Below are 21,621 nucleotides of genomic sequence, written 5' to 3'. Positions count from 1 at the left end.
CATTACCTCTAGCAACAGGGAGCTCATCCCAGGGCTGGGGTGCCCAGCCAGGGAGGATGCTCCCCATCTGTTTATTGAAGTCTGTTTCTGTAACAATCCCTTCCTCCATCCACCATGGATCCCCTCTGGGAGTTCCACAGGGCAGGAATTTGAGTGCATATTCCTTTCATCCTCAGATTTCTGTTTCACACAGAACAGAGTGGGGTCTTCCTGAATTTTCCCTGCAGCCCCATAGTCATTTGGTAACTAAGAGTGGTTTCATGCCAAAGGTACCATAACTAGCAAGATACTCTTTGAGTTCTATGTTGTTAAGTGCCATCAAGTTGGTCTTGACTCATGCTATGCTGCATGTTAGGTGCTGTCAAGTTGATTCCAACCCATAGCGACCCTATGTACAACAGAATGAAACACAATTGTTCCCACACTTGAACCTATTGATGCTGCCACTTGGCCAATCCATCTTTTCGGGGGTCTTCCTCTTTTTCAGTAACCCTCTACTTTACCAAGCATGATGTCCTTCTCCAGGGACTGGTGCCTCCTGATAATATGTCTGAAGTATGAGAGATGAAGTCTCCCATCCCAACTTCCAAGGAACATTTTAGCTGTACTTCCAACACACATTTGTTTGGTCTTCTCCAGCACCATAACTCAAATGCACCAATTCTTCTATGGTCTCCTTATTCATTGTCCAACTTTCAAATGCATATGAGGCTATTGAAAATACCATGACTTGAGTCAGACGCACCTTAGTCTTCAAACTGACATCTTTGCTCTTCAACACTTTAAAGAAGTCTTGTGCAGCAGATTTGTCTAATGCACTACGTCGTTTGATTTCTTAACTGCTTCCATAAGTGCTAATGGTGAATCCAAGAAAAATGAAGTCTTTGACAATTTCAATATTTTCTCCCTTGATCATGATGTTATTTATTGGCCCAGTGGTAAGGATTTTTGTTTTTCTTTACACTGAGGTGCAAGCCATACTGTGGTCTTTGATCTTCATCAGGAAGAATTTTAAGTTCTCTTCACTTTCAGCAAGCAAGTTGGATCATCTGCATATCTCAGGATGTCACTGAGTCTTCCTCTAATCCTGATGCCACATTCTTCTGCATATCATTCAGCTTCTCCGGTTATTTGCTCAGAAAACAATTTGAATAAGTATGGTGAAAGAATACAACCCTGGCACATAACTTTCCTGATTTTAAACCATTTAGTGTCTCCTTGTTCTTTTCAGAAGACTGCCTTTTGGTCTATGTACAGGTTCTTCATGAGAACAATTTAGTATTCCGGAATACTCATTTTCCACCATGTTGTCTTTAGCTTGCCGTGATCTACACAGTCGAAAGCCTTTGCATATTCAACAAAGCACATTAAACATCTTTCTGGTATTCTCTGCTTTCAGCCAAGATTCATCTGATGTCAGTAATGATATCTCGTTCCACATCCTGGTCTGAATCTGGCCTGAATATGGCAGTTCCCTGTCAATGTGCTATTGCAACCATTTTTTAAATTATCTTTAACAAAAATTTAGTTGCATATGTTATTAATAATACTGTCCAATGATTTCTGCATTCCATTGGGTCACCTCTCTTTGGAATGGGCACAAATATGGATCTCTTCCAATCAGTTGGCCAGATAGTTGTCTTCCAAACTTCTTGGCAGGGATAGATGAGTGAGTGTCTCCAGTGCTGCCTCAGTTTGTTGAAAGATTTTAATCTGTATTCCATTAATTCCAGAAGCCTTGGTCTTCACCAATGTCTTCAGTGCAGCTTAGACTTCTTCCTTCAATACCATTGACTCTTGATCATATGCTATCTCTTGAAATGGTTGAACACTGACCATTTCCTTTTGGCACAGTGACTCTGTGCATTCCTTCCATCCCCTTTTGATGCTTTCTGCATCATTCAATATTTTCACCAAAGAATCCTTCAGTACTGTAATCAAGACTTAAATTTTTTCCTCGTTTTTTTCAGCTTGAGAAATATTGAGTGTGTTGTTACATTTTGGTTTTCTAACTCCAAATCATTGCACATTTCATTATAATATTTGACTTTGCTTTCTCAAACTGCTCTTTGAAATTTTATGTTCAGCTCTTTTACTTCCTTATTTCTTACATTGGCTTTGGCACCTCTACACTGGAAAGCAAGTTTCAGAGTATCTTCTGACAACCATTTTGGTCTTTGCTTTCTTTCTTGACTTCTTAATGACTGTTTGTTTGCTTTCTTCCAGTTTTCAGTCGTTAGTGTCTAATGCATCAAATTTATTCTTCAGATATTAAATAAATTCAGGTGGGATATGTTCAGGGTCATATTTTGGCTCTTGTGAGCTTGTTTTTATTTTCTTCAGTTTCAGCCTGAACTTGAATCTGAGCAGTTGATGGTCTGTTTCACAGTCTGCCCCTGGCCTTACTTTGGCTGATGATATGGATGGAGCTTTTCCACCATCTCTTTCCACAGTTGTAGTCAATTTTATTTCTGTGTATTCCATTTTGTGAGGTCCATGCTTATGTTGTTCAATAAAAGTATTTGCAGCAAAAAAGTCATTGGTCTTGCAAAATTCTAACATGTGATCTCCAGCATCATTTGTATCACCAAGGCCATATTTTTCAATTACTGATCCTTTCTCTGTGTTTCCAACCTCTGCATTCCAATCACCAGTAACGATCAATACATCTTAATTGCATGTTTGATCAATTTCAGCCTGAAGAAGTCGGTAGGATTCTTCAGTTTCATCCTCACTGGCTTTAGTGGTTGGTGAATAAATTTGAAGAATAGTGGTATGAACTGGGCTTCATAACTGATCTTCATTATGTTCTTTTTGATGATGACTGCAACATCATTTACTCTTCAATGTCATTCCCGGCAAAGTTAACCTTGTGATTGTCAGATTCATAATGGTCAATACCAGTCCGTTTCAGCTCACTAGTGCCTAGGATATCGATGTTCCATTTCATTTTTGACAACTCTTAATTTTCCTAGATTCTTACTTTATAGAGTCCATGTTTCAGTTATTAATTGGTATTTGCAGTTGTTTCTCCTCATTTTGAGTTGTGCCCCATCAGTAAATGAAAGTTCCAAAAGCTTTACTCCATTCACATAATCATGGTCTACTCTACCTTGAGCAGGCAGCTCTTCCCTAGTTGTATTTTGAGTGCCTTCCAACCTGAGGGGCTCATCTTCCAACACTATATCTGACAATATTCTGCTACTCTTCATTGTGTTTCAGTATTCTGGTACTATCTGACTGTTCCACTGCTATTCATAAGGTTTTCAGTGACTAAATATTCAGAAATAGTCCACCTCTCCTTCCTTCCAGTCATGTTAGTCTGAAAGCTCAACCACTGATGATACTGTCGGCATTCAAAATTGACATGGGTTCCTTTCACCAGAGTTGGACTGAGGTGAGTGCTGTGATTGATTAGTCATGTCTGCCACAGGCCTGACTAGGGCCATGAGGTGCATGGTGCACAGTTTCTTTCTCCATTGTAGTCAGTGTCCTTATTTTACAGATTTGGAAACTGAGGTCAGGAGAATAGAAAAGATTGGTTCAAGAGCACACAGTATAACTTGGGGGCAGCCTGGAATAAGGTGCAGGTATACTGATCCCTCTGTCCAGCACTTTCTCCCTGGGCCATGTAGCTGGGACGCGGACCCTCGGGTGCTTCGTCCCATGTACTAGAGAGTCACTGTAGCTGTGACATTCATCCAACTAAGCATGCTCCAAGGAGCCCTGATGGCATGTGGGTTAAGGGTTGGGCTGCTAACCACAAGATCAGCAGTTCAAACCCCCCAGCAACTGCCACAGAAAGATAAGACTGTCTGCTCCTATAAAGATTACAGCCTCAAAATCCCTAAGGTGAGGATTCAGCAATAAAAACAAAAGCAGACAAAAATCCATGTTTCTTGCAACTTCCATTTTCATTAGGGGAGATAGACAATAAGCACTAGACATAATAATAAGATTAAATGTATTGATTTCTTGCCCGTGGACAGACATACAGGTGGCTCCCTGCCAACCACGGCTCTTTCCTTCTTTGTTTGCCTCCCAGGGGGGTCCTTTCTGCAGCCTATCCCATGTGCCGCTTTTCTCCCTGGCTCTCTGTCTTTGAATCAGTTCTGTGGTTGTGGGTAAAATGGGAGATGAGACGGGTTCACCTCAGCTGCTGCTTGGCTGACACGGGGGCCTGGGCTCGAAGTTCCTGACCCTGTGCTTGCCAGCCATGGGATCTGAGCCCAGCAGCACCCTCCCTGCATTCCCTCGGCCTCAGATCTTCTCAGCCGATGATGGCCCGACTGGTCTGGGGATCTTTAGATGCACATCAGGCATAGTTGTGGTTGTCATGATGACTTACTGACTGAGGACATTTAGAGTATAGGCCCATAGAGACTAACCATCCTACAGTGAGCACTACAGTCCTGCACAGTGAAGTGTCCTGTCCAAAATGCTGCCCCCTTCACAAGCTCTGTTGGAAGAAGACCTCAGCCTAAAATTTAGCCCCTGAAGCTGTGTGGACTGTCTCTGGGTGGTACAGATAGTTAATTCTCTCAGCTGTGAACCAAAAGGTTGGGGCTTCGGGTCTAAAGAAACCTAGCAATTTATTTCAGGAAGACATCCCAGACATTGGAAACCCAATGGAGCACAGTTCTACTCAGACACACATGGGATTGCCATGAGTCAGTGCTGACTCGATGGCACCTGGTTTACCAGGAGGCTGCATGATGGTCCTAGAAACATGTGGGACTGAGAATGTGCAGTCTTGGGGCCTCGCTTGAGCTTTTCATTGTTCTGAGTCTCCTCTGCTTAGCTCTTAGGTTACAAAAACACCTAGCAAGTCAATTCCAATTCATAGCAACTCTATAGAGAACAGAGTAGAACTGCTCCATAGTGTTACTGAGACTGTAAAGCTTTTCAGGAGCAGACAACACCTTATTCCCATTGAAAAGCTGTTGGCAGGTTTGAACTGCTGACCTTGCAGTTAGCAGTCCAACACTAAACCCACAGCGCCACCAGAGCTTCTTGTTCTTGGGTAAAGTGAGGTGAAATGATCTCACATGATGGCCTGTGTAGCAGGCCCAGGGTTCTCCCATGTGAGGCGCAGGGTCGTTGCTGTCTGCCAGGTACCAGCCCTGTCCGTCCACTCCCACTGCTATGTAATGGCTACGCAGCTTGTCCAGCCTCCTGGGCAAGGACCCAGCCACAGTGACCCCCTGCTCCACACATAGGGGTCACCAGAGTCAGCCTGCACACCCAAACTCCCCACACTCACTTCAGCCCAGTGACACTTCACTGGCAGGGCCCCGGCCCACTCTGGGTGGGAGCCCAGGTTGGCCCCAGGAGCGGGCTGCCCAGGGAGGGGTTTGGCACAGAAGTGAGTGGTTGCAGGACCCATTTCCAGTTGAGCTTCCAGGCCAAGAACCTCAGCCCCGCTCCACCACTGTTTCTGCCTGCCCAGCATATTAGCATTTAAATATATCCAAAGTCCTTTGCACCAAAGTCCTCTCCCTGCATTGAATCCACCAGGGAGGCAGCATCTGAATCCTTCTCCCAGACTCCCCTACCTTCATAATGGCCACACTGTATTCATCGGCTTCTGTATGTGGCATTAGCGGAAAGCAGGAGCAAGGGCGCCTAGCAACCGGGAGAGGCTGGGAAAGAGGTGGGAAGGAAGTGATTTTCATGTAATTATTCACTTCGACAAAAGCTGTTGTCAGGTACACACTGGAAACACAGCTGTTTCATTATTCTCCTAACCTACTTTTAATCTTTTGAGAATCTTTACCAATATAAAAAACGAAAAGAAAGAGCTTAATTCAGCCATTTTCTGCCAGGCAATGTAAGTTATGTTTTTACCTCCATCGAAGGTTCCACTTACAAAAGTTGTGTTGTGTGTGTGTGTGTGTGTGTGTGTGTGTGTGTGTGTGGCAGTCCATTTGAAAAGAAATGTTCAAGAAAGAAAAGGCGGTGGGTTGTGAACCCCAGGAAGGGCACTGAGCCCTGTCCTGCAACTTGGGTGGAAAAGCCAAGCGCCGCATGTGCTGTTGGGGCTGGCGGGTTTAATGCATCTTCTTGGCTAAGCGTTGGGACGGCCCGGAGCCTGGGAGCAGTGAGATGTTGGCGGTTTCGCTCCATCACTGTGGTACTAAGCTTGCTGCTCGCAGAGGCAGGTGTGGCTCCTTTAATGATGAAATCTGATTTCTTCAACAAGCGGGGACTGAGACCTTTGAGAGGACATGGGTGGATGCTTACATAGTTGGAAAGTGTTAACCACTGAAGTCAGATGAAGATGATGGGGCCAGGTACTTAGAGGGCAGGACCAGGTCAGTGGTCCTTCAAAGCTCAGCAACTGATGATACTGCCGGCATTCAAAATTGGCATGGGTTCCTTTCACCAGAGTTGGACAGAGGCGAGTGCTGTGATTGATTAGTCATGTCTGCCACAGGCCTGACTAGGGCCAGGAGGTGCATGGTGCCCAGTTTCCATCTCCATTGCAGTCAGTGTCCTCAAAGTTGAGTTGACCTTAATGACGTGAATGGAGCAAAGCTTTTGGTATCTTTGTTTGCTGATGGGGCACAGAAGAAGCAGCTGCAAGCATCCATTCCATGAAGAAGGACATCGTGCTTGGTCAAGTAGGAGGTCAGCAAGGAAGAGGAAGAGCTTCAATGAAGTGGATTGACACAGTGACCACAACACATAACTGGACAGTGTTTTACTCAGTTATACATCGGGTCTCTATGAATCGGAACTGAGTTGATGGCATGTAACAACATCCACCTTAACAGTGAGGATGAAGTGTTGTAAAGCACTCAGAAAGGTTAGCTGTATCACTCTGACCAGTAATATTACCATCACCACACACCTGCACTGAGGGCTTTGTGGGCAGGAGGAGTTAGTGCTGTTGTTAGTCCTCAGAGCTCAGCCTGCAGGCCACAAACACCAAGCACCACCAGATGGGCAGGTAAGATGCAGGTCCACATTTTTGCCCTGACTAGTGGCTCTCTGGAGCCCTGGTGTGGCGCTGTAGTTTAATCACTGGATCACAAGGTTGGTTTGAACCGCTAAGTCAGTGATTCAAGTTCACCATTTGCTCCTCAGAAACCCTATACAGAGTTGCTGGGAGTTGGAACCAACTTGACGGTAGTTAACAACATTTCTAGTGCCGCTTGTACCTGTGCTGCCATGGACAATCGCACCATCTTCTTTGGTCCCCTTTCTGCTCACCTGGACCTCAGCAACAGCACTTGTCCTGCTCGAGCCTGACTTCGTCTCGTATCCTCCTCTGCAGTGTAGTTTATCTGTCTGTAGTTGTCATGTGACTCTCCTACTAGAGTGTAGGCTTCCTGAGAGCAGGAGCAGTGTCTCCTTTGGGGAGTGCTCTGTCTTCAGCCCCTGCAGTGGTCCTGGTGCACAGTAGTCACTTACTGCTCAGGGAAGGAAGGGCTTGCCACTGGATCCAGAGAATGCAAGACATATTTCCAGTTCTCAGGCCAAGAACTTCTGCCCCTTCCCACATTTTCCTGGTTTCTTGTGAAGAAAAAGAGAAGAGACATGTTCTTTTTCCTCCATATTCTGTAACACTGGACTATTCTGGGGAGGAGTTACAGGTGAGTTGATCTGAGCAGAGGAACCGTGCTCCCTAGAGTAGCCTTGATGACACTACACTCCTTACAGAAGCAGATCACTGGGCCTTCCTTCTCAGAGGCCTCAGGGTTGCCTCTCTGTTAGTGCTTGCGCATTTTACCATTGCTCTGCTCAGGGACTCCAGGAATTTACTAGGCACCTGCTGTTTATGAGAGGTAGGTAGGGCCTGTGCCTGGAGCTCTGAGTACCCCTTCTGGGCCATCTGAGCTCTGTGTCGGTTTCACACACATGTCATCCTGTTCAGTCCTTTGGGAAAGTGACACTAGGCTTCCCCATCTCCCAGCCAAGTATGATGAGAAAAGACTAGAAGCCGCTCCCACCGCATCTAAGAGGTGTGTCAAGGTAGGAGTGTGGGGCCAGGACAAACCTGTTTCCTCCCACACCCATCTTTTATCTGGGAAAAATGATGCCCACCTCAGCAGGACATAAGAAGTCACTTATAAACTGTGAAATGCTGGGCATGCGGCCTGGAGCAGCTATATACTGAGCATTTGTAATGACAGATAGTTTGGGAAATAATTTGTCCTTGTCCCACCTTGCTTCTCTAGCAAATATCATTGAGGTCATACTCCAGGCAGCCCTGCGCTGGCCACTGAGGGGCAAGTTGGGCAGACGATTGTGCCCTGGTCTGTGTCTTTCCATACCTGCTGTACACCAAGACTCAGTGGAACCAATGGCACCGAAGGAGATAAAGTTGCTTGAGCTATCGAGTGGGACCACCTCTCTTCTGCAGGGGCTCTGCTCCCCTGTTACCATGCAAATCTGTCCTCCAAACCTCTGAATGTGGACCGCCCACGGCCGTACTGCCAGAACGCCCCCCATTCATTGCTCAGAACATGGGGAGTGATCTGTTTCTCAGCTACTGACCCAGCTTCCTTGGGGCTTGTTTTGTTGAGACTATTTTCCCTTCAGATTGTGTTGGGAAATAGGAAGCCCTTTCTCCACTGAGCTGCTCCTTTTGTAGTGTCCTGGGAGATGTGGTTACTGGGGCCCGGTTGCCTGGTCTTCCTTTCAGTGAGGTGGGATGGCCTTTGTTCTCTTTGAACTGCTCAGATCCTAGTGAAAACTCAAGGCCTGCTCAGAGGCGAGAAGACCCCAGGTTTTCTCTGTAAAATGTGGTAGCAGAACACTTGAGTTGGAACCTGATTTGAACCTATTAACTCCTTGATCATTTATGTATCCATTTCCTCTTCTATAAAAATGGAGATCGTAGTATTTACGTATTGGGGTGTACCCACAACTCATCTCTCAGCTTGTTGTACTGAGCAGGGTCATGTACCAGCAGGGTCATGGTGGATAGGTTTCAGTGGAACTTCCAGACTAAGACAGACTAGAAAGAAAGGCTTGGTCATCTATTTCCAAAAATCAGCCCATGAAAAACTTGTGGGTCACACAGAACATTGTTTAACCCAGTTACTGTAGACATGTCACCTGAAGGGATCAGTCATTAGAGGAGGATGGCATGTTGTTGAAGAGAGGGCCAACAGAGGCGTGGGAGACCCTCAGTGCCATGGATGGGGCACAACAGCCACAACAGTGGGTCAAATTCACCAACAATCATGAGGGTGACCCGGGACCAGGCAACACTTTGTCCTGTTGCACTTAAGATCACCATTAGTCAAAGTCAACTCGACGTGTGTGCAAATTATGAGGCTGTGTATATGAAAGCATCCAGCACAAAGTGGATCCCCAAGTGTTAACTCAGTTTCCCACTTAAGGTATCACCTAGTTGGTGGAATGGTTCATGAATTTCCCATGAGCCTGCTTTATTAGATTCTTTTTTTCCTCTCTTGTCAAATGGTTCCGATGGCCACTGTGGTTTTGTTTGATTTCTGGTGTTTGTAGAATTCCAAATTGAAGAAAGGAGTAACCTTAGGTGAAATAGATTTGGGATGACTGTGGCAGAGATAATGCGTCATGCTTTTTCTCTTTATTCTTTTTCTTCTTGGATAAACAGGAATACTGCATTTCCCAGTCTTCTTGCATTTTGATTGGGGCCATCCAGCTTAATTTTGGTTGATGATATGTGAGCAGAAATGAGATCAACGAATCCAGCAAACATCTAGTTCTCAGTTCCCCTGCCTCAGAGACTGTAGAAGCTTGTTGGGATGACAATAATGTAAGAAGGTAGAAGATCCTGTATCATTTCACCCTCTCCCCATCTACTTCAGGTTCTGTGTGAGCAAGAAAGAAACTTTGGTTGTGTTAAGTCACTGACAATTCAGGGTTTGTTCTTTAAATACAGCATAAATGTATAAACAAACAATCCAACCATTGCAGACGAGTTGATTCAGAGTCATGGAAATTCATGCAGACTGGAGTAGACCTCTGCTCCCTTGGGTTTCCAATGGCTGATTTTTTTAGAAGTAGATCATCAAATGTTTCTTCCAAGGCACTTCTGGATGGACTTGAACTTCCAACCTTTTAATTTGTAGCTGAGTGTTTAACGACTTTCTGTTAACAAATACCGAAGCTCGCCAATGTGTTAACTAGTTCCTTCTCAGACCAAGGAGCAGGGCTGCAAAAGTGAGGGCCTGCTGCATTTTCATCACCGCAGATATGTTTCTGAGAGCATCAGAATTTGTTAAGGAGTCTAATGCTACAGACTCCATGTGGAGATGTGGCCTGCTTCTCAGGAGACCTTTTCGAGAAATCTTGTCCCAACAACCCACAAGCTCCACCATGTCCAGTGAGCATGCATCATGGCAGAAACTTTAATGCCATTTTGGGCTTCCCACATTCAGTTACTGCTGGTCTGGGTGGCTTTCCTATCCAGTCTCCAGCCCCAAACCAGTTACTGTGGAATCAACTCCAGTCCATGGCAACCCCATGTGTGTCAGAGTCAAACTGTGCTCTGTATAGTTTCTTCAGAAGTAGATTACCAGACCTTTCTTCTGAGGCACTTCTGGGTAAACTTGAATTGCTAACCTGTCAGTTAGCAGCTGAGCCCATTAACTATTTGCACCATTCGGGGACTCAGTCTGCAGCCAAGATCTCCATATTTAGCCCTAGACTTTCCACTGTCCCCAAACACCTCACTTGGATGTCTCAAACTTGCTTTTTCCAGCACCTATGGCTACTCATCTTCCCCACTTTAAACTTCCAACTTCTCTTTAAAAAACAAGGATGTTAAAAAACATCCTCCAGTGTTAGATCCCGTCCACCAATTGTTTAAGTCATAAATCGGGGTATTCTTCTCTGACCTCCAATTAAGAATAAATTTATTTACTTTGTCCTCTAAAGATTTTTTGAGAATGAAGGAGACATGAAGGAAATAGAATATATATATCAGAACAAAACAATGTCCGATCCTGGGCCAACCTCACTACTGTTGCCACACTTGAGTCCATCGATGCTGCCACTTGGCCAATCCATCTTGTTGGGGGTCTTCCTCTTTTTCTCTGACCCTCCATCTTACCAAACATGATGTCCTTCTCCAGCAACTGTTCCCTCCTGACAATATGTCCAAAGTATGAGAGACGAAGTTTGGCCATCCTAGCCTCTTAGGAGCACTCTGGCTGCACTTCTTCCAACACAGATCTATTGGTTCTTTTGGCAGCCCATGGAACTTTTAGTATTCTCCTCCAACACCGTAATTCAAAGGCATCAATTCATCTATGGTCTTCCTTACTCACTGTCCAGCTTCCGCATGCATATGAGGTTATTGAAAATAACCTTAGTCCTCAAGCTGACACTTTTGCTCTTCAACACTTTAAAAAGTTCCTGTGCAGCAGATTTGCCTAATGCCATATGACGTCTGATCTTTTGCCTGCTGCTTCCATGAGTGTTGATAGTTGATCCGAGAAGAATGAAGTCCTTGACAACTTCAGTCTTTTCTTCACTGATAAGAATGTTGTTTATTGGTCCAGTGGTGAGGATTTTTGTTTTCTTGACATTGAGATGTAATCCATACCGAAGACATGAATTAGGCTACTAACCTAAAAATCAGCAGTTCGAAACTATCAGTGGTTCCACAGGAGAAAGATGAGACTTTTTGATCCTGTAAAGATTTACAGCCTCGGAAACCCTATTCAGGGTCGCCATGAGTTGGAACCGACTCCACGGCACATCATCATGTATGTATGTATGTATATATGTATAGATTTCCCAAAGTCTCTGCACCAAAACAGAGAAACTAAGATAACAAAACAAAATATTTAAAATTACGGACAACACCTTAAATGTAACAAGGTAAACCCAAAAATGTGAACTGGTGGGGCCAATCACCAACAGTAACAATATCTGCATGCTCTGTGGGATGAGATAAAGAGGAATGCAGTGGGAATACGAAAGACTGAGAGCCAGGCAACCCCTAGAAATTGCGGACTCGACTTGGGAGTGGAAGCTTGGTGGGCCTATCTGAGCGTGTCAGCCAAAAACATGAGGGAATTGTGCAGACTCCAAGTCATGGAGTTTGGCCAGAGGAAGTGAGCCTGTGAACCCTAGGGACTTAACCAGCTGGATCTCCATGTCCAGTAGAGCTCACATTGAGGAGAAGCTCCTGGAAATAGACTCCACATGGAGAAGGACAGTAACATGAGAGAAGTAGGGGGTAAGAGTGGATAAAGGGAACAGAAAATGATGATTTCAGAAAGTACTGTCTGCATGGCCATCGTTTAAAATACTTTTTGTGAATAATAGAAGAGGAGCCTCAGGACCATGATGCTAGAAAATTTACCCTTTCCTAGATTACTCCATTCGTCAAGGAAAAAACTCTGTCCTAAGAGTATGCGAGAATCTACCTCATCTATGTATGAGCAACAGAAAAGGATTGAAGTCAAATCCCACACAAACTCACCATAAAACCAGAATTATGAGAAGACTGTTCTTTCTATAGATAGTGAGTACATGGCCATGAAGACAAACCCACAAAACCGATGAAAACTAAAAGAATATTTTAAAACAAGTGAAATGAGATTAAGAAAACAAAGTTATTGTTAAGTGCCATCAGCTCCGACCCATAGTGACCCTTTGTAGGGTTTCCAAGGAGTGGCTGGTGAACTTGAACCGCCAACCTTGTGGTTCAAACTGATTTTGCAGTCCAGTGCATTACCCCACAACACCACACCAGGACTATGAAACAACATTATAAGTCATATTGTTAAACAAAATGTTTGAAGAGTGATTACAGCATTCTGGGTAGAATCACTTATGTAGGCAAAATCAGCAAATGTCCATTTTCAGAGTTGATATACTCAATGTAGCGTAGTGGTTATGAATCGGGCTGCGAACCTTAAGGTCAGCAGTTTCGAAACTACCAGCCGCTCCGCGGGAGAAAGATGAGGCTTTCTACTCCCGTAAGGATTTACACCCTCGGAAACCCTGTACAGGGTCGCTATGAGTCGGAACCGACTCGACGGCACTTAACAACAACAACAACATACTCAATGTAAAAGCGGCACAAGAAATGACCTGCAATTGTAAGATCATGGCCTGGAGGCACCTCTTTTGAGCATGTGGATTGCAAGCTCTGTTTGGAGTTTTTTCTAATCCACAAACTTTTGGTTATCAGTCAAGGTCATTAACTGTTAATGAACTGTTATTGTCTTAGGCTAAATTCTCTAGAGAAGCAAGCCAGGGAAACTTATATATGCATATGTGTTGCTGTTAAGTGCCATTGAGTCGGTTCCAACTCATAGAGACCCAGTATAGCATTGTGGTTAGCAGTCCTTATTTTCCAGTGCCACACCGGGACTACATATGTATAAATACAAAGAGGTTTATCTTAAGGACCTGGCTCACACAGCTGTAGAGATGGGCAAGTTCCAAGTCCATGGGTCAGATGTGAGTCTGGAGGCTTCTCTGACTCACACAGCTGCAGGGGCTGATGAACCCAAGAGTGGCAATTCAGATGGCAGATTGCTCAAGCAAAGTGAGCCCAAGTTCAGCAGGTACGATGGCAGGCTGCTGATGTCTTCCAGGATTGACAAGCAATATAGCAGAGGTCCAATAACAAGCCAACTGCAGGATCCAGGTCCAGCAAAAAAAGCAAACAAGCTTTACCAGAGCATCCAATCTATTAGACACAGGTCACATCCCTGAGGGAGCTCCCTTACCATGGGGGCTGCTCATAGTGGATCCCATCATAGAGGTGATACTATTATGTCAGATTTCACCATGGGAGATGACTACATCCAAACTGCCAAACCACTGAGAATCGTGGTCCGGCCAAGTTGACACACAACCTTAGCCATCACACTTACCATGAGAGAACTATTCTGCCAAAAGATGGCGCCTGGTCACAGTCGGGAAGCCAGCTTTCCCTAGAGTCTGAGAGCTGCCCACACTCTGGCTTTTGTACTCAGCCTGAGGACAGGGAAGACTCTAGAAGAAAGGATACTCAGTGAGCTGGGGAACGTGCCCTGATTCTCTCCATGGGTTGCTCCAAAGATCTAGTGACCCGATTGCTGGATGAATGGTTATACTGATTCTTGCTTCTCCATATTATTTACATCTGTGGTTGCTAACCAAAAAGGTTGTAGATTCAAGTCTACCCATAAGTGATCTCCTGAAAAATTAGCCATGGAAACTCTGTAGCACATAGGGTTATTATAGTTGGAATCGACTTGAAAGCAACAGGTTAATTTTTTGGTTTACAGCTGAGGAAACTGAGGCACAGAGAAGAGTGGTTGAGTGCCTTGTATAAGACCACCAACTGGAAAATGGCAGAAGCAAGTGCACTCAGAGCCCCTGGTAGAGATACATGGTTTCAGATTTGGAATCAGCCTCAGAAATCCTCTGCTGTCACCTCCAACCCAGTGCAAGACTTTCTGAGTCCTCCAGACAGAAATTGGTGTTTGCTTAATTACTGCTAGTGATGGAGAGCTCACTATGTCCACAGGCAAGCCTCTTGTTTGAGGAGCTCTGATCGATCAGTAGAAAATTTCTTAAGATAAGAGGGTCCCTCATATTCTTGGGTTCTAGCTCTGGAGCCACCAAGACCACATATGTCTCTTCTGTGGGGCAGTACGTTAGAAATTTAAAGAAAGCACTGCTGCTCCTGCCCCGGATTCCAGAAATCTCCATTTCCAGGCAAAATACCTCAGTATCCTCTTTCTTGGGGATTTATTCACAGGTCACTCTACTGTGGAACAACTGCTCAAGTTGGTTTATATTACTCAACTAGTCTCATTGCAATTGGAGATTATAATGCTGCCTCTTAACCAAAAAAGGAATGTGGTGTTTTGTTTTGTTTTGTTTTGTTTTCTTTACACAGCACCATTGGATTCAGTGATTTGGAGCTAAATGAGGAATTTAGTAAGAGCTTGTTCACAAAGTGGGGAAGTAGAGTGAGGTAGTGGCAGCAGATTGGAATAAGCAGAGATATGAGTAGGAGGAAATAAAAGTAGGAGAAAACAACAACAATAACAACAAAAACTCTTTTAAAAAAACTAGCCATAAAAAGGAGGTGGGCATAGGCACCAGTAAAACCAATTGTTGAGTTGATTCCAACTTATGGAGACCCCATGTGTGTCAATAGAGTAGAATTATGCTCCATAGGGTTTCAAGGACTAATTATTTGGAAGAAGATTGCCAAGCCTTTTTTTCTGAGGTACCTCTGGACAGACGAACCGCCAAACTTTTGGTTAGCAGTCAAGTTCATTAACTGTTATAAATAAAAATTAGAAATGCTTTTCTTTTTTTTTTTTTTAGTTTTTATTGTGAACTGAGTGATAGTTTTACATGGGAGAACATTGGGTTTACACTCATCATACCATATTTCGTTTCATTACACTGATTACAATCCCCTCCGTGCATCATCATTCAACAGTATTTGCTTCTATTCCCTCTGGGGTTTTGTTTTGTTTTATTTTTGATGCACACAAATACACTCAGGAATATATAATCATTTAACAACAAAAGAGCACATTCTACAAGCCTGCCTCCTAGCTGCCAGCACTCAGTCCCACTGTTTCCATGAGTCTAAAGTCCTCAGCTGCACTCTCTCTCCATGTCACCTTCTCTACCTCCATTTCTGGTATTGCTGCTTCTCTGGATAGGGTCCCACATTCCGCTAGTGCTCTTCTCCCTGGATGGTCCTGGGGTCCTCTGTTCCTGGAATGTAAGACTAACTACTCCCCCCTTTATGTTACAAAATATCTACCTTTACAGTTGTGACAATCACAATTAGTCATGATAGCAATTATTCACTATTGAATCATAAGAATCTTATTCCCATCTCCTTTCATCAGACCCATCTAGACAGGATGAAAACATTCTCCTGCGCACTCTGAAACTAAACACCATCTTGAAAACTTGTAAGCCAGTCACTTCATGCCTTTATAGTCCCCACTCCCCCATTTTAGGTAGCCAGTGTCTTAAGTTGCCCATCCCTATCAATCCTGTGTACAGAGGGGATAGGTTTGATCCTTGATAGGAAGACTCTTTCCCTCTCAGTTGGTATTTTGAGCTGGCATCCATAAGTATAGGTCAAGTTCATCAAATTTTAGCAATTTACAATTGTTTCCTTCATCATTTTTTAAAATCTTCTATTCAAATTGTGATCATCAGCCATTGAAGCTAAGTTGAATGATTATTATCTACAAGTTGAGCATTCTTGTGCGTCTCCTCTCACTTCGTATCAGCTGGATATTTCACTCTCTGCTCTAGCCCTCCATGGCTATTTCCATGGGCTCAGGAGTTCCCAAGTCTCACCATACTTTGGACCAACCACCCCTTCCTCTTCTCTCTCTCATCTCCAGGTTAATGGGGGTTTATGGAACATGCCTTTTTTTTTTTTTTTTTTTATGTTAGAACTCGAGTTTAAATGTTGAGAGAGAGTTCAGTGCAGAAAAAGTATTGAAGATTCAAGAGAGAATAAATGCATTTTTAAATTCCTCCTGCTATGCTTCAGTTTCCCCATTTGGCACCCCAATAAACTATCTTTTTGTTCAGTAGGACCAGTAAACAATAATAATAAAAGGAGTTGTTGAGTTTATTCTGATCCCTGACGACCCCATGTGCTCTATAAGGTTTTCTTGGTTGTAATCTTTATAAAAGCAAATTGCCAGGTCTTTCTTCCATGATGCTACTGGGTGGATTCAAACCATCAGCCTTTAGGTTAGTAACAAAACCCACAACTGTCAAATCAGTTCTGACTGATAGCAACTGTATGGATGCTGTTGTTAAGTGCCATCGAGTTGGTTCTGACTCATAGTTTCCAAGGAGTGACTGGTGAGCTTGAACCGCCGCCGACCTTCCCTTTCACACTGACCTTGCAGTCCAGTGCATTAACCCACAGCATCATGCAACCCAATAGAACAGAGTAAAAATGTTCCGGAGAGTTTCTGAGGCTATAAATGCTTAGAGATGCAGATAGCCTCATCTTTCTCCCACAGAGAGGCTGCCGCTCAGTACTTAACCCACCAGGGCTCCTTAGTTTAGTAGTTGATTGACAGCCATCTGTACCACCCAGGACCTTCACCTGTAAAAAGGGATAATGTTGACACCTTTCTCATAGGCTGCTGTGAAAATTCAAGTGCACTAATGCATAGTAAAGGTGGCTCTGGTAGCGTAGTGGTTACGAATCGGGCTGCGAACCTTAAGGTCAGCGGTTCGAAACTACCAGCTGCACCGCGGGAGAAAGATGAGGCTTTCTACTCCCGTAAAGATTTACACCCTTGGAAACCCTATACAGGGTCGCTATGGGTCGGAAACGACTCGATGGCACATAACAGCATAACAGCAATGCATAGTAAATGAATGGCATGTAGTAAGTGCTCAATGAAGGCTTGCTAGTATTTGTATTTGGGACCCTAGTGACACAGAGAGTTAAGCTTTGGGCTACTATCTTAAAGATTGGCAGTTCAAACCCACCAGCTGCTCTGTGGGATAACAACGATGCAATCTGCTCCTGTAAAGATTTGTTGTTGTTGTTAAGTGCCATGGAGTTGGTTCCAACTCATAGCAACCCTGTGTAGGGTTTCTGAGGACCGGCTGGTGACACTGGTTCACAGTCCAGTGCTGATCCTACAGCACCCTCCTAGAAACCCTGGAAAGACTTATAGCCTTGGAAATTCCATGGAGCAGGTCTGCTCTGTCCTGTAGCACTGTATGAGTTTGAATCAAGCATGATGGTAGTGGTTTTGGGCTTGGTTGGTTGGTTATTCGTATTTAGTGCAAAATTCTGATTTCCAAATATCAGTCTGATCACTTGCATTTGGGTCTCAGTAGTGGATTTTCCTTGGTGGACTCCAGAATCAACTTGTAGGAAGTGGACTCAAAGAGAGCATGGGGCAGTGTTTGAGAAAACACTGTCCTTCCTCCTCACTGTTGGTGACCAGTCCTCAATCTGTTGAAGGGGATCTGGAGACTCAGAATGTAGATCCTACATGTAACACATGCTGTTGTTGAGGGCCATCAATCGTTCTGAGTCACAGAGACCCTATGGGACACATAGAACTGTCCTCTAGAGTTTACGAGACTGTCATCTTTCTGGAAGCCGACAGCTCCCACTGAGCTGTTGGTGGGTTTGAACTGCCAGCCTTTCAGTTGGCGGCCAAGTGCTGCATCACTGTACCACCTTAATGAAAGTGATGAGGATTTTCTGGGCCCCTATTCCCATCCTTCCCCACTCCTTTGATGCTTCAGTCAGCTATGCAAATTATCCTCCTGAATAGAGTTCCTTGAATGTTTTCTCATGGAAATCCCTGGTTTGGGCTTTAAATATGACTCAGAACATACAGTGAGTCCCAGGTACTTAATACTGGTTGTTTCGCTAATCCTCACAATAACTGAGAAGTAAATTCATCCCCTAGTTCACAGATGAGAAAACTATGCCTCAGAGAGGTTAAATAATCCTCACAAGGTCACACAGCTAGTTAGTGGTGGAGCTGTAGTCTTAAACATCCAAATTCTTGTTCTCCATTGTACTATTAACCATTATAACCTCTGGAAAATTCTGAAATTAATCAAGAACATTTATATTTAACTCAGTGGTCCCCCTCTCCTCTCACAGAATGGCGGAGGTATCGACTTATAGTGACCCTGTATAAGGTTTCTGAGGCTGAAAATCTTTACAGGAGCAGAAAGCCTCATTTCCTTCCATGGACTCAAACTACTGACCTTGCGGTTAGCAGCCCAGCTGGCAATCCACTATGCTACCAGAGCTCTCCTTTCCCCCAAGAATTGTTGTTCTTAAATGCCATTGAATCAGTTCCAACCCATAGTGACCCTCTATAGGGTTTCCGAAGAGCGGCTGGTGAGCTAGAACTGCCAACCTTATAGAGCAAACCAACTTTGCAGACCAGCGCATTAACGCACAACGCCACACCAGAACTCCAATAAATACTATTTCTTGTGTGGTAGTGGTGGTTGGTGGTGGGGTGTGCCATGGTGTTGGTCCCAACTCATAGCGACCCTGTATAAGGTTTCTGAGGCTGTAAATCTTTACAGGAGCAGAAAACCTCATCTTTCTCCCTCAGAACCACTGGTAGTTTCAAACTGCTGACTTTGAGGTTAGCATTCCAACTCATAACAACTACACTACCAAGAATAGAACTCCTTTTAAAATGTATTCCTGAGGTGAGGATTTCTTGATGACCACTTGGGTAAGAGTTTGGGAAGGGCAGGCTGGGGTTGGGGTTTGGGAGAACAGTCACCCCATCTCACATCTACTTGTCTTCATGATGCATTTTTGTGCCTTTCTCCAGGTGTGGGTAGATGCTGGAACACAGATCTTCTTCTCCTACGCCATCTGCCTGGGCTGTCTGACTGCTCTGGGAAGTTACAACAATTATAACAACAACTGCTACAGGTGAGCGCCCCTTCCTGCTGGACCCTGAGTCCTGTGAGCTCACAGCGCTCTCCAGGTGGAAAGCCAGGCTGCCTGTAAGGCAAAAAGATGCATCTTCTATTTCATTCAATGGATGAGGAAGAAGAAGCCCATGGACTGGAACCCAGGTCTTCTGACACCAAGGGCTTTGTTCTCTGTCCTCTGTCAAGAAAGCAGGTCCATGCCCCTGTCCACCTGACACTAGGGTCTTCCTTTGCCCTACCCAGGAGTAGCCAGCCCCCTGCCTTGTACCTCAGCCTCGCTGACTCATAGCAACCTCATATGTTGCAGAGTGGAGCTGAGCTCTGTTGGGGTTTCTTGACTGTGATCTTTACGGAAGGAGAGATCACCAGGCCTGTCTTCTGAGGCACTGCTAGGTGGGTTTGAGCCACCAACCATTAAGTTAGTAGATGAGTACAAACTGTCTGTGTCACCTAGGGACTTTAGATTCTCTTGTTGTTGTTTGTTGTTAAGAGCCGGTTCCAACCCATAACAACCCTGTATAGGGTTTCCAAGGAGTAGCTGGTGAACTTGAACTGCTGACCTTGCAATTCAAGTTTTCAGTTGATTAAAGAGTTAAATAATTTTTTACAAATAAAGCTAAAAATAGAATATTAATTTGTGAATGGGAAGAGTGTAGGAAACATTAAAGCAATTAAAGAAATCACAAAGGAAGAAAGTGGCAGATTGGCCCATGTAAAAAATCTAGAACTTTCTAAATTTTTCAGAATGAGACAAAGGAAGCTATTAAAAATAGCCACTTCTCAAGAGTGGGAGAAAGAAGTAAAAGGTGGAAGACAGGTTTTTCCTACTTTCTGTGCTTCTCCAGAAGGTGTATGTTTGTTTTGCTTTCCTCTGACTGAGTATGTGTTGGTTTATAGTAAGAAATAAAGTTAATGCAAATATCATCTGCACACTTTCCTTCATTAGCTTCCCAAATGAAATCATATGAGAATCAACTACACAGTTGAAATCATCATAGTTGCAGCATGCAGTGTCCCTGGGCAGTGTAAATGATGAAGCATTTGACTACTAATCAGAAGGTTGGCAGTTTGAACCCATACAGAAACACCTTGGAAGAAAGCTGTTTGTCTACTTCTGAAAGAACATCATCACTGAAAACCCTATGGAGAAGTTGGAACTCTTCAACACATATGGGGGACCCAATGGTCAGAATATAGCAACTCGTTAGGTTTTTGGTTTAGCAACACCACAAAATGATGTTCAAAGGTTTTGTATTCATGATATGTAAAGAATGCAGACAGATTGACATGAAAAACACTAACACACCTTTGGAGAAATACACAGCACATTCTTAGAAGAATGAGTGTTTTGCTCAACTAGTAAATTGGCAGTGATGTATACACTCATCCTATTTGCCGCAGATGAGGGTGCCATGGGAAGATCATTTTACACTTGGCTTTGGGTTGTGTAGCTCACATGGGATCATGCATCTGAAAGGACTCTTGTAGATGAAAATCTGCTCACATTCTACCCATCTTAGAGACAGAAATACTGAAGCTCATGGAGGTAACAGAACTTGCCCTTGGTCCCCCAGCCAGTTATGTAGCGTAGTCTGGACTCTGACCAAGGTCTCCAGCCCTACAGCCCAGGATTTCTGCTGCATGCTGCTGCAAGCTGCTTGTTGTTGTTGTTAAGTGCCATCATGTTGGTTCTAACTCAGAGTGACCCTGTATAGGATTTCCAAGGAGTGGTTGGTGACCTTTTGGTTAGAAGTCCAGCGCTTATCCTGCAGCACCACTCCAGGGTAGAGAAGCTGCTTAGTGATCACTGTATTAATGCAAGTGTTGAGTCAGTGGTATTTACTGTATGTCCACTAAGCACAGGACAGTAGAGTCGGTGCCACAAGAGATAGAGAAAAGAATGGTCTCGCTCCAGGCACTTGGAAACTGAGGCAGTGAGGAAGTTTCAGTGGGCAGGAAGTTAAAGACAAGCGACAACACCATGCACAGGTGCCACTTAAGTAAAGCAGTCATGGCCAGAGGGGGAGCTGGCAGAGCAAAGGGAATGCTGGAGGGCTGCAGGTGAGACCAGGGTACCCAGAGAATGTACCCTCAAGGTTTCAGAGGTGGAGCTGAGGCTGAGGGATGAGAATGCCAGTGTTCTGTCAACCCTAATGGAAAATGACAATGGTGGACCGGAAGAGGAAGGTATCCCCACTGGGGGGGAGCAGCACAAGTAGGGTCCACACT

The 21,621-nt window shown here is 44.4% G+C and overlaps 1 protein-coding gene across 1 annotated transcript in view; it reads left to right on the top strand.

Annotated features, from left to right (window-relative positions):
• The window catches only part of SLC6A11 (solute carrier family 6 (neurotransmitter transporter), member 11), a 177,805-nt gene that overhangs the window by 128,898 nt on the left and 27,286 nt on the right, over positions 1 to 21,621 (top strand). The window contains exon 7 of the mRNA XM_006872183.1: positions 19,287 to 19,390. Coding sequence (XP_006872245.1) covers positions 19,287 to 19,390 — 104 coding nt within the window. The remainder of the gene's footprint in view (positions 1 to 19,286; positions 19,391 to 21,621) is intronic.

The sequence above is a fragment of the Chrysochloris asiatica genome, unplaced genomic scaffold (assembly GCF_000296735.1).
Source record: "Chrysochloris asiatica unplaced genomic scaffold, ChrAsi1.0 scaffold00186, whole genome shotgun sequence".
In the NCBI taxonomy this organism is placed as follows: domain Eukaryota; kingdom Metazoa; phylum Chordata; class Mammalia; order Afrosoricida; family Chrysochloridae; genus Chrysochloris; species Chrysochloris asiatica.
The sequence above is the reverse complement of the archived record's forward strand: the minus strand, read 5'-3'. Positions and strand labels throughout refer to the sequence as shown.